Here is a 15,669-nt window from a genome sequence, read left to right as displayed (position 1 = left end):
CATCCTTAAGGCTGCAAAAGTTGGGAAACTGACTGAAAATGAAATCGACAGATCTGTTCATTCCTACTGGAAGACCAGATGCTTGTCACTGCATGAATGGAATACATGAATGGAAGATGATGGAGGGGGGCTGTTAACAAAGAGTTTTGCAGAGGCCAGGTTACTTTGCCCTTTTGGCTTTAAAAGAAGATTGGGCAAATTCATGGAGAAGAGGGCTGTCTATGGCTATTAGCCATGATGGCTATGCTCTGCCTCCACTGTCAGAAGCAGTGGTGCTTCTGAATACCAAGTGCTGGAACCTGTGAGAGGGGAGAATGCTGCTGTGCTCAGGTTCTACTTGCAGGTTTCCCGTAAGCATCTGGTTGACCACTGCAAGAAATGGATGCTGGACTAGGTGGGCCATTGGCCTGATCCAGGAGGCTCTTCTAACGTTCTTAATTTGCATGTGTTGCATGTAATCATATTTACTCAGCTATAAAACCCCTTGCATTCTCCTAAGTACACCACATAATTGAAGCTCTTTGATGCCTCTTCCCTCCCCACCACTTTTCTCTTTCGAAAAGCCCTAGTGATTTCCAGATCCATGGTCTGATTTAAACTGAGAGCATTTCAAAGGAAGCTGTGCAATTTATCAGTGCTTTTGATGCCATCAATATTTAATTGCCCTCCACCATAACACTAACAAAAGGCAAGCCATTGGATTCAGAACAATTCAAAGGGGAAATCTGAAAAGGAAGTGGTCTGAACTCCTTTTTTCAATGCCTTAAGGAGTCTCTCTTCGCCCAGAGCCAAAGTGTTTCTACAAATCTTTTGGGGCTCCTTGAATAGACAATAACAAATCCCCAAGAGGAAAAAAAACTCATCAGTTTTTATAAAAAGCAGGAAAAGGAGCTTAATTTCAGACAGGAGTAAATTGTTCTATACAAGAAGGTTTGCTAAGAGGGGCAGAAGGACACAGCAGAGGCTCATAGTTCAAGATTCTGCCTGTGGGTGGCCATTGGCCTCTCTGCATAACAGTATAGGTAGCTGTCATTTCGAGTCAGGCCAGTGGGTTAATCTTGCTCAGTGTTGTCTACACTGACTGGCAGCGGCCAGAATTTTAGTCAGGGGACATAACCAGCCCTACCTGAAGATGCTTGGGGTTCATCCTAGGATGCTCAGCTGCTGACCCAATTCTCATTTTTATGAACAAAGAGCAAATTCAAGGAACAAGCTGTCATATACAGAGTCAGGCTATCAGACAATCTAGCTCAGTTTTGTCTACTATGCTAACTGGTAACAGCTTTCCAAGGTTTTGGACAGTGGAGTCTTCTCCCACTACCTGGAGAAGATGGTGGTGATATTTGTTTGTTTGTTTGTTTGCACACACCCCCTCCCATCTGGCTGAGTAGCCACAACAGAATACAGTGGAACCTCGGTTTATGAACACCTCGGTTTATGAATTTTCGGTTTACGAACGCCGCGGACCCATCTGGAACGGATTAATTCACTTTCCATTACTTTCAATGGGAAAGTTTGCTTCAGTTTATGAACGCTTCAGTTTATGAACAGACTTCTGGAACCAATTACACCCATGCTTCGGGTTAAGTACGCTTCAGGTTGAGTACTCCACGGACCCGTCTGGAATGGATTAATCCACTTTCCATTACTTTCAATGGGAAAGTTCGCTTCAGTTTATGAACACTTCAGTTTAAGTACTCCGCGGACCGTCTGGAACAGATTAATCCACTTTCCATTACTTTCAATGGGAAAGTTCGCTTCAGTTTATGAACGCTTCAGTTTATGAACAGACTTCCAGAACCAATTGTGTTCATAAACCAAGGTACCACTGTATGAACAACACGATAAAACATCAAACATTATACTGGGCATCAGTGACGTAGCATGTGGGGGTGGCACAGAGACAGGTGCAAAAATTCAGCACTCAGTGCTGCATTGCTATAGCTGCATGCTTTTGTAACTGGTCTCCACTGAAAAGGGCTTCTCCATGCAAACCAAGAAGTGACTTCTTGTGAGGAAACTAATAAAATGTGAGTTGAATGAGGTAATTATTAGGTGAATTTGCAGCTGACTGACTGAACCCAAAGAGTACTCATTAATGGTTCTTCATCATCCTGGAAAAAAGTGACAAGTGGGGTGCCGCAGGGTTCTGTCCTGGGCCTGTTTTTGTTCAACATCTTTAAAAATGCCTCAGATGAAGGAATTGAGAGGATGCTAATCAGATTTGCAGATGACACCAAACTGGGAGGGATAACTAATGCCACAGAAGACAGAATCGGAATTCAAAATGACCTTAACAGATTGGAGAACTGGGTGCAAGCTAACAAGATGAATTTCAATAGGGACAAATGTAAGGTTCTGCACTTAGGCAGGAATAACCAGCTGCACAAATATAGAATGGGGGACACCTGGCTTAATAGCAGTACATGCTTCTTTCTATAATGGGAAAGCTCTACACTTGATTCCTCTCCATTAAACTGACTCTTTTTAAAATGATAATAATATAATATCTGAAGCCCAGGCCAGCTTTCTCGAGAACCTTTCAACATCAGATCACTGTGTCGTGCTGACCCACTTAGCAAAGAAATACACCAGCCGTCTGCAGGGGAAACTATTTGTGGCCTTTATGGACTTTAAATCTGCTTTCGAATCTATTCCCAGATCAAAACTATGGACCAAATAACAGCCATTGCTGCAGGATAAATGGCTCTTCTTCCTTATTAAATAAAGTAGCACCTTTAAGACCAACTAAGTTTTTATTTTGGTATGAGCTTTTGTGTGCATGCACACTTCGTCAGATACACACGAAAAGCTCATACCAAAATAAAAACTTAGTTGGTCTTTAAGGTGCTACTGAAGGAATTTTTTTATTTTGTTTCGACTCAGACCAACATGGCTACTTACCTGTAACTTCCTTATTAAAGTTCCTTACACTGATGGCAAATTGCAGGTTAGATGTGGATTGCAGGGCCAAGTTTCTGACTGTATTGAGATGGCTAGGGGAACGAGACAGGGCTTTATTTTGGCCCCCACATTGTTTAGCTTTTCCCTAAATGGTTTAGAGGATAGTCTAATGGACCCAGATGGTCATCACTGGAAAGACCCCTCTTTTGCTATATGCAGACAATGAGGCCATCCTCTCTCGTTCCAGACCTGGTCTGAACTACCAACTAAGGAAGTTCTCAGATTACTGTTCTGTTAACAGGTTATCCATCAACTATGAGAAATCCAAAATTTTGCACTTTGAGAAAAAATATTCCCCTTGTAAATGGGTATTAGATGGCCCTCTTCTGGAGCAGACTAAAGGCTTCCAGTACCTAGGGCTGTTGTTTCACCACACAAAGTCCTGGAATTGCCACTGGCAGACTATCTGTCAGAAGGCGGAGATGAGCAATCTTAAAAAACTTAAGAAACAGAAACCTACATGCTCTGGATAAAACACAGTGACCGCCTTGGAAATCTTTCCCTGTATTTCTGTTTAATTTTGCTTCGGGCTGAAATAAAGTGTGTGTGTGTGTGAGAACATGAGAATATGGTCTAGGTGTCTTGGTGGGCCACAAGCTTAACATGAGTCAACAATGTCATGCAGCAGCAGCAAAAAATTAAAAATTAAAGCTAACACTATTCTAGGCTGCATCAACAGAAGTATGGTGTCCAGATCAAGGGAAGTAATAGTACCACTTTGTTCAACCTTGGTCAGACAACACTGTGTGGAATACTGTGTCCAGCTTTGGGCAGCACAATTTAGGAAGGAGGTTGACAAGGTGGAATGTGTGCAGAGGAGGGCAACCAAGATGATCAAGGTATCTGGAAACTAAACCTAATGAGGAATGCTTGAAGGAGCTGTGTATGTTTAGCCTGGAAAAGAGGAGACTGAGAGGAGATATGATAGCCATCTTCAAATATATTAAGGGCTGTCCCATGGAAGAGGGAACAAATTTTCACTTACTCTTGCTTTTCAGATTACAAGCAATGTGCACACAGGTGTTGCCCCCCCCATACCCCCCTGCCCTGGCACTCCTTTCATATGCAGAGTAAGAGCCTCCTCTTTGTGGAAATCTCTGGGGTATGCTGAAATCCATGAAGAGTTGATTTGACTTGAGAGAGACTGCGCCACTTTCAAGCTGCCTCGTGCATGTGCAGATCAGGGCCATGACCCCTCTTTGGCATGTATGCCTCTGTCCCCCCCAAATTCACTGCACCCATTGTCAATACTCTTGCCCCCTTTCCCCAAATACTTGGCTGCAAGTATATTGTCAGCAGCTCTGCAAATTCAGTTGAGAAAAGTGCAACCCAAACTTTTCAGTGGGCTGGAAACCCTTTACTCATACACCTGACAACTTTTGAGGCTTCTTAGTTTAGAGGAAAGGTGAGCAAGACATTATAGAGGTGTAAATAGTGATGCATGGCATGGAGAAAGCAGATAGAGAAAAGTTATTTGCCCTTTCTTGCTTGAATGTTGAAAGATTTAGCATAGTCCCTTTCACACTGCAGTACTGTTGAATTATGGAACTGTGGCTTTTTAGCCAGTATACCAGCAAGTTGCACTAAATTTCATTCATATGAGTAGGTCTTCATACTGTCCAGGACTGGTATGAGGGGCAAACTATGATGGTGGCTTCACCTGGCAGTATATTGCAGGTGAAACTGATGCCTCTCCTGAGTCCTTCTGCTACCAGCACCATTTTCAACATCGGGCTGTTGGTAGCAGAGGGACTCAGGAGCAGTGCCAGTTTTACCTGCAATATACTGCCAGGTGAAGCGATCATCGCTCTGCCCCTCATACCGCAGAGGGAGAAGCAAGATGTAGTGCCAGGCCAATACAGCTTGTTCCTTCCTCGGCTTCTTTAAACTGTTCCCACCCCCCAGCTGAGGAAGCCTCAATGCCTCGCACATGAGCTAGAGATGCATGGGGCTCGCTCAGCTGGTGATACATTGTGATGTTGAAAACCTGACATTGCCCAGCCCTACATATGAATGGGCATGGTGTGACACAACAAATAATTCCACTGGACAACACCACTATTCCTCCACCCCTTCCACACATGACTTACCCATTAAAAACAGGAGGAAATAATGATATACCAGTATGCCACCCCAAATTTTGTCACTTTGCTCCTGCAATTTTCTGGGTTAACTGGAAATGAGCCCTAAACATGCACTAGATTCCTCTAGTTTTCTGGAAGAGTCCATCAAGCTCAAATCACTTAAGTAAAATGGAATGAATTGTCATGGGAATGCTACTAGCTGTGATGGCAATGCTTTGCCCCCACTGTTGGAGCCAGCAATGCTTCTGAATTCCAGTTCCAGCAATGCTTCTGAATTCCACAGGGGTGGGGAAAATGCTCCTGTGCTTGAATCCTGCTTGTGAGTTTCCCACATGTATCTGGTTGGCTGCCAGGATTGCCAGCTTGGCCCCACAACCGGGGGTGCCTGGGGCCGTGGGTGACATGTGGCATGCATGGCCCTGGCACCGAAATTTGTGGGTGCCTGGCCACTTCATGGGGAATTTTTTGGGTGCTCAGGCACACATGGCCCCAGGGAGTTGGCCGCATGTTGGCCACTGTAAGAGATGGATGCTGGGCTAGATGGGCCATTGGACTTGATCAAGCAGGCTCTTATTCTGTTAATGAAAGCAAAAGGACATACTTCTTCACACAGGACATAGACTAATGATTAAATTTTCTCCCATGAGATGCAGTGATGGTCACCAACTGGGATGGCTTTAGATGATTACAGTAGATGAATTCATGGAGGATAAAGCTATATCAATAATGTGTATGTTCCCCCCCCCCCCCGTGGTTGGAGGTAGTATGCCTCTGAAAACACATTTGTGGGAATCTCAAGCACTGTTGACCTCAGATTCCCCCTTTCAGGATTCTCATAGGCATTTGATTAGCCACTGTGAGGGGGGGGGATCTGAACTAGATGGGCCTTTGGTCTGATTTAGCAGGCTGTTCTTATATTTAAACCAGTAGAGGGTGTACAGCAAGGATGTGGGACTTGTGACCAGCATGGCCAGTGGTCAGGGATGATGGGAATTCAGCAATGCTTGGAAGACCACAACTCCCCCATCTGTACAAGAAACTGAGAGAAGCTCTGCGGAGCCCAAAGCTGAAGCGTATTTGAGGTAATAGGCAGCAATTATTATTTTTTTAAAAAAAGACAAACTACCAGCTTCTTCCACCAAAGGATCCATGGTGCCAACAGCTGCGGAGAGCCTTAGTGCATTCTTACACTCACCTTGGTCAACTCCTGTGCATTGGCAAGGTTGTCCACAGCAATGGCCAAGAAGACGTTCAGGAGCGTGTCTGGTTAGGCTGCTAAGGATCCTTTTAAAGAAAACCCTGATCTCCCCACAAATCAGGATGAATGCTCAGTAAGCAGGTGACCTGTGAAGTGACCTATGTGTGTGACATAATTCTGATAATGTGTGATCACTGCAAAACTTTTTTTAAAGTGACAATTATTAAATGATTTTGGAGCCAGATCTGGTTATAAGATCAGCCTGAATAAATCAAAACAGTTGCGCTATATAACATAAAGAAAATAGGAAAACGTGATTTAAAGCATGTCCAATCATGGTGGGACACTTCAATCTGTTGTTTCAGGGCTTGGATAACAGTGCGAAACCTGGTTAATTATAATCAAAATAAATGATAAAAGTATATTTAAATGACTCTTGATAGATTGTCATACGTAAAGGTCCCCTGGGTGTGAAGAATATCAATTGTAAATATGAAGATGATACATTGCATGCTCTTCCTTTGCTTTTAAGTATACAGTGGTACCTCGGGTTACAAACGCTTCAGGTTACAGACTCCACTAATCCGGAAGTAGTACCTCGGGTTAAGAACTTTAAACCTCAGGATGAGAACAGAAATTGCGCGCCGGCAGCAGCAGGCCCCATTAGCTAAAGTGGTACCTCAGGTTAAGAATTTAGCTGCCAAGTATCCCATTTTTCACGGGAAACCCCCAGATTTTAATCCATTTCCTGCTGTTCTCCTGAATGGAGAAAAATCCCGGAGATCCCCTGGATTTCCTACCTGCCAGGGAGCCTCCATTTTGGGTGCCGCTCTTCCCATGTGTGGCACCGGAAATCGGGCAAAGCGGCACCAGACGTCGCTTCTACATATGCCCGGCAGCCACCTTGGTGGTGGCGGCCACCACTAAGATGGCTGCCAGGCATGTGTAGAAGCGACTTCCAGTGCCGCTCTGCCCGATTTCCAGTGCCCACACATGGGAAGAGCGGCCCTGGAAGTTGCTTCTATATGCAACCTCTGGTGCCACGCCGCTGCTGATCCAACATTTTCCAGCGGGAGACTTGGCAGGTATGGATTAAGAACAGTTTCAGGTTAAGAATGGACCTCCGGAACGAATTAAGTTCTTAACCCAAGGTACCAGTGTAATTGGTTGTATTCAAGAAATGTTTAACTCATAGTGGACACACTGACATTAATGAACCTAAGTTACATATGTTTATTAATTTCAGTGGTCCTACTGTGGCACTGGATACCATCTAATGTTATCAGTAGACCATGGAACAACAAGTGTCATAAAACTAGTGCTGGGTTTGTATTTGCTAGTACGATAGCCAGAAATGTAACCAAAACATCATATAATTCAGGGCTGGGGAATCTAGGGGTCAGATAGAGAGGCATTTAGGGCTGCATTTAGGGCCTGAGGTTTCTTCCCCCTAAAATATACCATGATCAAATCCCTCAACTATTCCTAAATTCTGCACTGTGTATAGTCCTCTAAACACTTTGTAGACAGTATTTGAGCTGTGCATGAAATTTATCAAGTCAGAAAATTGCCACCATTGCGCACTTGCATATTTTCACCTTAAGCTACCTGCTCTGACTGTACTGCACGGATGTTTCCCCTTGCTTGATGCGGCCTAATTATTTCAAGTCGAGTCTGTTTTGAACAGATAGGCTGAAGTCCCCTCTCTCAGCCAGCTAACTTTTACATATCTTTTTAGATGCTTCTATTAACTTTTCATTTGGCAGCTAATAAGGCTGGGAAGTGATGAGAAAGACAGCAGTGTGTCTTGAACATTAGCAACTGTATTGAGGCAGGTAGCTGGAATTTAGGGCAAAAAGCAATTCAGCACAAAGGCGACTTCTACAAAAAGGTTGCAAAGAGTTGGTCACAGTTTGATTTTTCTTTTAAAAAAGCGGGAGTGGGGGGCAAACAAGCACATTTAGGGCAACAAATGGTCCATCATGGGGAGTCTGTATATAGAGAGCCTTTGTCCCTGGATGCTGTTGGCCTACAATTCCCACCCTCTCTGTTGGCTGGGAATGGAGTCTGACAGCATCTGGAAAATGAAGGTTGTAGAGAAGCTGGTTTAAATAAAGCTAAATGCAAAGAGTGGATCTTTCTGCAGATCCACTTGTGGTCTGAGCACCGCACTGGCAGCATCCTCTATAATGTTTCTAGTTCTGATTGTTAGAATTCATCTGCTCAGGAAAATAAATGACAAGCCTGGAGGAATGTGGGGGGGGGAGTGGGGGCTCTACTGACTGCTACTGCCACTCAACTATGGAACTCACCTATCTTGCTTTTACCAGGTATATAAGGGCAGGGTTGCCAGAGGCAATGGCTTTGTTAGGTGCCTCTATGTGGTTCAAAGCACAACATTCAGTATGCACTTGGAATCACACACAGTCACTCCGGACAGTGAAAGATTGCAACAGCATGTTCTTGCCATTTTAAAGAAAGGGGTGGCTTCTGTATGGTCTGGCTCACATGTAACACTAAGCCAGGTAAGGAATCTCGGGCCCAGGGAGCAAATGAGGCCCTTCACACCTCTCTATCTATCCCCTTGGGAATCTCCACAAGCCACACATCACATCCATCCTTGGTCCTGCTTTGTACCCTCCCTGAGATTATCCACCACCCCAGTGGGAATGTGCCCTTGAGCTCTGATAAAGCCTCTTGCTTATCTAGATGGATGCCCACTACTGACATATGCCAAAAGTTTCCCAGAAGGGAGTGTGGCTAAAAAAAAGATTTCTCACCTCTCTGCTAAATCATGGTTTGTTTAGTCCAAGTGTGGTTTGTTGGAGTATCCCAGGGGTCCCCAGACTTACCGTGCGGCGGGCCGGAGGGTAGGGGAGTGCGCGCGCAGCGGGCCGGAGGGCGGGGGAGTGCGCGCCCGTGCGCATGCGCACACGCACACGGTCAGAAAAAATCGCCGAAAATCGCTTGTGCGCATGCGTATGGGCCTCCCCCGACCCGGAAGTGCATCGGAAATGACCTCTTCTGGGTCGGGAGAGGCCCATACGCATGCGCACAAAGGATTTTCGGCTATTTTTTGCCGATTTTTAAGATCGTCGCCGCGCTGTGCGCCGTAAGAGCGGGCGGCGGCAGCGGGCGGCGGGGGTCGTCGCGGGCCGGATTGGGAGGCCGATTGGGCCGCATCCGGCCCGGGGGGCGTAGTTTGGGGACCCCTGGAGTATCCAATCCCAGCCCAGTAGACTAACCAAGGTTTGCTTTTTGTCAACAAACCATAATGTGAAACGTGGCTTGTTGTTGCTTTACAAACTATTGCTATGGTTTGGCATTATGTCTAAACCAAACGGCCTTGCTCAACTATGGACTTTTGGCTACTGCCTCACCCAAGATACCCCCAAACCATAGAGCAGGGGTCAGCAAACTTTTTTAGCAGGGGTTCAGTCCACTGTCCCTCAGACCTTGTGGGGGGCTGGACTATATTTTGGAGGGGTGTGTGAATGAATTCCTATGCCCCACAAATAACCCAGAGGTGCATTTTAAATAAAAGCACACATTCTACTCATGTAAAAACACGCTGATTCCTGAACCGTCTGCAGGCCGGATTTAGAAGGCTATTGGGCCGGATCCAGCCCCTGGGCCTTAGTTTGCCTACCCATGCCATAGAGGTACCAATCTGGAGAAAATATATCTAGGCTTATTTGCTCATCTGTGAGATGAACAAACCAGCATTTAAGAAAAAATGACTTGGTGTTATGTGTGCAAGCAGGTTGTAAAAAATAATATATGTATATTCCTTTTTTCAGGTGGGAGGAAGAATAACAACAGGAAACCTGCACTGCATAAATGGGACTACCAAAGTTTAGGATTTCACCAGCTAGATGCTCCCCCAGCCCCCAAACAAATACACCTCACATAAACTACTACATTTCATAATAAATCAATATATCTACTAATGGGTTTCCACCATCTGCCCATTAGCATGTGGCTGCTAAGGTTGAATATGCATTTTCTAGCAATGGAGCAGCACAAAATGCCATTAGCAAATCAGATTTTGGCAGGGCAAGGATACAGTTACCGAACAGTGTCAAGACAATGAAGTAGATGGATGAGAACATTCCTGAGTGGACGCCCCCTTGAGATTCTATCCCCTGGTACATCACAGCATTCCAGTCTTCTCCAGTCAGAATCTGTAAAGTTAATTAGAGTAAAAAATAAGAAAGTGTGAGGGGTGGGGAGGGGAGATAATATACACCTTTTTCTAGATAGCTTGGCTTGTTTAGAGCAGTTATGGGGAACCTCAGCCCTCTGGCTCCCTCTGTCAGGCCTTTGGGCCTGTCCCCAGGCCACACCTTTCACTGGTCTTACTCCACTCTCTCCTTAAGTGCTCGGTTGTAACTATAGCCACATCCACACCAGACGTTTAAACCACATGACTTCCTGCAGAGAACACTGGCAGCTGCAGCATGCAAAGGGTGCTAGGAACTGTTGCTCTGTGAGGGGCAAGCTACAGTTTCCAACATTCTTTGCTGGAAGCTGTGACTGCCAAAGTGGTATAAATATGTTTTAAATGCATGGTGTGGATGTGACCAATGCCTCTAGTTTGCCTGGATGGGGAGGTGTGTGCACATAGGTCTGTGTGTCCATCTATTTCTGACTTTCGCATTGCTATAATGTGGCCTTCGGCCATTTCCATTACTCCATCCACTGCCTCTGACCTTGCCCACCCCTAGCATGTGGCCCCAAAAGGCTGCCCATGAGCAAATGCTGTCCTTGGGGTGAAAATGATCTAGAGTAAATGACTAGGGCCATTTCCTACCCCTGTGGTGGTGCCTTCATTAAGAAGGCTCCCCCAGTGGAATTCCGGTTTCTGTGAATGGCGAAAAGGAGTGCCAGTCTGATCGGCTGACAGACTCGAGCCCTGCTGAGATACAGGGGGAAGCACTGAGGTGAGGCGCACCCCCTGAAAAGCTTGCAATTGAGCCTGCGGACATGGCAGTATCGCAACTCCACGGGAGTGAAGCCTTAAACTCCTACCTGCAGGAGAGATCTTCCGAAAACTACATTTAAGCTGACGGAAACGTAAAGAAGATTAATTATTGCATCTAATTAGGCTGAATTTGGCACTAGATGGAGGAGTAAAAAGGAAGTCCATCCCCGTCTTCTGGGTAATTATCACTGCATGGAAACAACTTGCAAGTGAGAATGGTATCAATTTTGTGTGACTCTGTTAGATATATGTCTACCGATGGGAAAGATGGATTAAAAGCAACTGAAACCCATTCTTTGCTACCTTTTATTGGATTTATAATGGAGAATTGTGGAGAGGACCTTGCATGACTAAAGCCATAGGTGAATTCGAGCCCAGCAGAGAAAGCTTGAAACAAGCTTAATGAAGTACTACTCTGCGGGGTGAGTGTAAGAAAGCATCTATGGGCTTTGCAAGGCACATTTTGGTTGGAGTGGTTTAAAGAAGACTGAGCTTGCTTCTAAAGTTTGTTTGTTTGTTGTTTGTTTGAATATAAATTGGAACTATAAAGCTTGGAACTGGCTATAGAGGCTGAATATTGACAAGGAAGGCAGTGCCAGGAATTGGACAACATCTGAGAATCCCTACACCGCCTTTCTAGAGCTGGAAGCCTGGTAAATCTTTCTCCGGTTGTGGGAAGGAAAGAAGAGTGTTTGGACTCTGCCAGAAAAGAGGAATTATAATTATCTTCAACTGTCTGTAACTCTTTATCTTACTTCAAGACATTTTTAGGGATCTGGATCAGTGAGAATCTTTTACTCTCCTCTGGATTATTAAGTTGTGACTTTGTGTGGACAAATTGCTTTTGTTTTCTTTTTAAAGTAGATATCTGTTTAATTTGAATGTTAATTTTAAATCCGGATTTCGTTTCAAATTGTATACGTGTAACGGGCAATCGGGCTGGAGGGAGTGAGAAAGTACAAAAGACTGTGTTCCTTGGGAAAGTGTTACTTGGTGGCCATGACAAAACTGATAAGGTACGGCTGGAAAATTGGTTGTTTTGAGAACAAAGGAAAGAAAGAGAAACTTGGCAAGGGTAGAGTGAATTGAGCAGAAGGAGTATTGGATATTTTCACTCGGTTCGGACCATTTTTGATTGTTTTAATAATAACTTCTTGAACATGGCATTAAAAAGCAACCAACCCCAAGTTCGGACAGAAGGACTTCTGCACAGGCCACAGGGGATAAGCCTTACAGTGAATGGGTGGAATTCTTCTATGAACTGAGAAATGAATTGATTAAGGAGATAAAGGAAAATTTGGATAAGACAGCAGATAAACTTATAGCCCGAATGGACAAAAATACTGAAATTGTGACAGAACTATTAAGATAGAACCAGTGACACAGAAAACAGAAGCGGTGGAGGTCTTGATGCAAGGGTTGGAGGAAATTTTCAGAAAAATGAAAGCTGAAGCTATGATTGAAATGAAGAAATACCAGGAGACACTCAGGGCAGATATGGATGGCATGGGTGGTAGGCAGGAAATATTTGGGAATACCTTGGTGGCCCAAATGAGGCAAAAATTACAGCCCCTGAGACTAAGAGGAGACTGTGAGGAGGGTGAGCAGGATTTTAAATCTGACTTAACTGAAATCTGGTGAAATTTAAATATGCCAAAGTTAGGAAAAAGAATGGGAAACACATTGTATATATGCAAAATAATGTAAATAAATTGATACATTGGCAGGCTCAGACTACACACTTGCAATCAGCAATGAAGTATGTGTAAGGCAATGCAGAAGAATTTTGTTAAAATTAGAAGAATAAGAATTGATGAAGTATGTGTATGGAAATGCAGAAGAATTTTGTTAATATAACGAACCAGAAGAGGGAATGAAGGGAAGTCATGAGGTCTAAAGAACCTAAAAGATAAGGTTTTGACATGTTGTTGTGAATGGGGATGGGGTTTTTTTTTGTAGTTAATTGTGGAAATTAATTGTGAAAAAAACCAATAAAAATTAGAAGAAGAAGAAGAAGAAGAAGAAGAAGAAGAAGAAGAAGAAGAAGAAGAAGAAGAAGAAGAAGAAGAAGAAGAAGAAGAAGAAGAAGAAGAAGAAGAAGAAGAAGATATCAGCTAGTTCTGATGTCATCTTTTGGGAGCTGGTGAATATATTTTTTATTCTGTAAAGACTTTGAAGAGATGGGGTCGATAAAGACGTTCTTCTTCTGCTTTTTATTCTTTTGTAGTTGTTGTTGTTGCTGCTGCTGTTGTGTTGTGTCTATACAACTGTGTGTTTCCATGTTGCCTGTAGAGAAAGGAATGACCTAATCCTGTTTCCAACACCAGCATGTAATTTCTTCTACCTGTAGCTGGAAGCAGTCCAAGTCCAAGGAGTCAACCACCTCGTTTCCCTAAATATGTAGCTCAGCGCATAGTAAGAATCAGTCCATATTATTAATCTTGATTAAATTGTTGGGGGGTTTTTTTTTTAATTGCCAGGCCTTATTTTGAACAATCACTGGACTGTTTCATTTTATTGCATATTTGTTAACAGAATGTGTCTTTCATTAGCTGAGGTCTTGCAACAGCAAATGAATTATGTGAAGCATTTTGATGTTGTCAGAAGACTTGAGCCTGGTTTAGTCTGGAAAGGCAGCACACAAATAAGCAATGGTGATGGTGACACACTGCTTTGTAAGGTTATGCATACATGTAAGACGTGTTGTGAGTAACTGAAAAGGGGCTAATATGGATTTATTTGGACTATCGTATCTTCTTTCCATTCCATCAGCATCAGAAGTACAGTTGGTGGCCCACCTAGTCCAGAATCCTGTTCTCACTGTGGCCAGCTAGATGTACATTAAGGGAAGCCTGCAAGCAGGACCCGAGTGCAACAGCAAGTCTCCCCACTCACAATTCCCAGCAACTGGTATTCAGAGGCCAGAGAGGGTAAGTCTGGGATTGGGGAGGAACCACCTCTCCCTTGGTGGCATCGATTTCTGTATGACTTTGACAGGAAGTCCTCCTCCCATGTGCAAAGGCTGCCCAACCCTTGAGCTTCCAGAGAATAGAATATCTCTCATTTCCTCTTACCTCTCTGAGTAAGGGTTTGCTTTTTTTCATTTGCTTCCTGCCTGATTAGCATTCCTGTCCCCAATTATAATGCTTTACAGAAACCAGAATGTCAAATGCAATGGGTCCTGCATTCCACTCTTTTCATTACTTCCTCTGAACTCAGATCCGTCTCTCAGGCTATTGTCCTTGTTAATTTAGGGAGCTGATTGTGAAGACAGAAAAGCAGGTCACATCATCAGCTAACTAAGACTGCGCCACAGCAGACAAGGGCCACAGAGATGGATTCTGGTGACATGAGAGGAAAGCCAAGGGCCATCGTTCTGTGTGCTGACAGAAATCACCACACTCTTGCCTAGTTACAGATGATATCAGCTGGAGGTTAGGGATGGGGAAAGAAAATTCAGGTCTCATATATTTGAGGGAAATGACATACCAAAAATGTGTTATATTAGGGGAAATTACTTGTGAAAAGGCAGTTTTGTGGGGAAATGCATACTGAAATGGCAACGACTTTTCTGGAGGATTTTGTTTTTTTTAATAGTAAACTGGTGTGGAAATATGGCAAACTGAGCTTAAGAATGGAAAAACAAGAAACTGAAATTGAACAAATTCATCCACACCTATTGGGCATTTGTTTTCTGAGAGTTTTGTGTTTTGAATTCTCCACCCAACTAAGTAGGGATGGTGGCAAGGACACCATCATTGCACATTCATTTATATTTCCAGTTCCACTGCTTGACTACCCAGTGACTCCTGTAAGAAACCCCACATTGATAGGAATATGAGATTAAAACCCCAATTCAAATCTCTCCTCTGCCAGAAGCCTGTCTCAGGGGTGACTTACTTCCAGTCCCAGTTAAGCCTGCCAGATACCTTGTTCAGCCCTTGAGGCCATTTCAGCCTAAGCACATACACCTGCCCTATTGTAACAGATGTCATATATGGTGCCAGGTGTGGGGCAGGCAAATACCTGGCTCAGCTGATAAGAGGGGCTTTAGGCCCTGCTGATCTGCTGCCAAGTCCTATGCAAAGCTGGCCACAAGATCACACCTCGAAAGAGGCTTTCTGAGGCTAGGTAAGTCATGAAAAGCCCTTTTCAAAGTGCTGTGCAAGATAACATTTGTCATGATCCCCATGAGCTCAACTGGATCATGACTGGATTGGCACTTGCTGCCAAATAAGGAAGGTGAGGAGGAAGGTGAGAAGGATGCCCTCAGCGGTGGGCAGCCTGTAGAGTACAGGAAAGGGGAGGCACCCCTGCTGGCTCCCTGCCCTGAACCTTCCATGGAGCAGATCGATTTCCTAGAAACAGGGGTTGGCATTGACAAACCAGTCTGTGACATCAGATGACTGACAGTTGCCTGGCTCTTCCCACCTCTCAGA

At 44.3% G+C, this 15,669-nt stretch overlaps 1 protein-coding gene across 9 annotated transcripts in view; it reads right to left on the bottom strand.

Annotated features, from left to right (window-relative positions):
- Positions 1-15,669, bottom strand: part of CACNA1B (calcium voltage-gated channel subunit alpha1 B) — a 326,623-nt gene that overhangs the window by 111,757 nt on the left and 199,197 nt on the right. For all 9 annotated transcript variants that reach the window (XM_088664972.1, XM_088664973.1, XM_088664966.1 and 6 more), the window contains 2 exons: positions 10,313-10,430; positions 6,244-6,311 (listed from right to left, as the gene is read on the bottom strand). In XM_088664972.1, coding sequence (XP_088521098.1) covers positions 6,244-6,311; positions 10,313-10,430 — 186 coding nt within the window. The remainder of the gene's footprint in view (positions 1-6,243; positions 6,312-10,312; positions 10,431-15,669) is intronic.

Source organism: Zootoca vivipara, chromosome Z2 (assembly GCF_965207765.1).
Source record: "Zootoca vivipara chromosome Z2, rZooViv2.hap1.1, whole genome shotgun sequence".
In the NCBI taxonomy this organism is placed as follows: Eukaryota; Metazoa; Chordata; class Lepidosauria; order Squamata; family Lacertidae; genus Zootoca; species Zootoca vivipara.
Note: the sequence above shows the minus strand (reverse complement) of the source record. Positions and strands in the feature narration are given on the sequence as shown.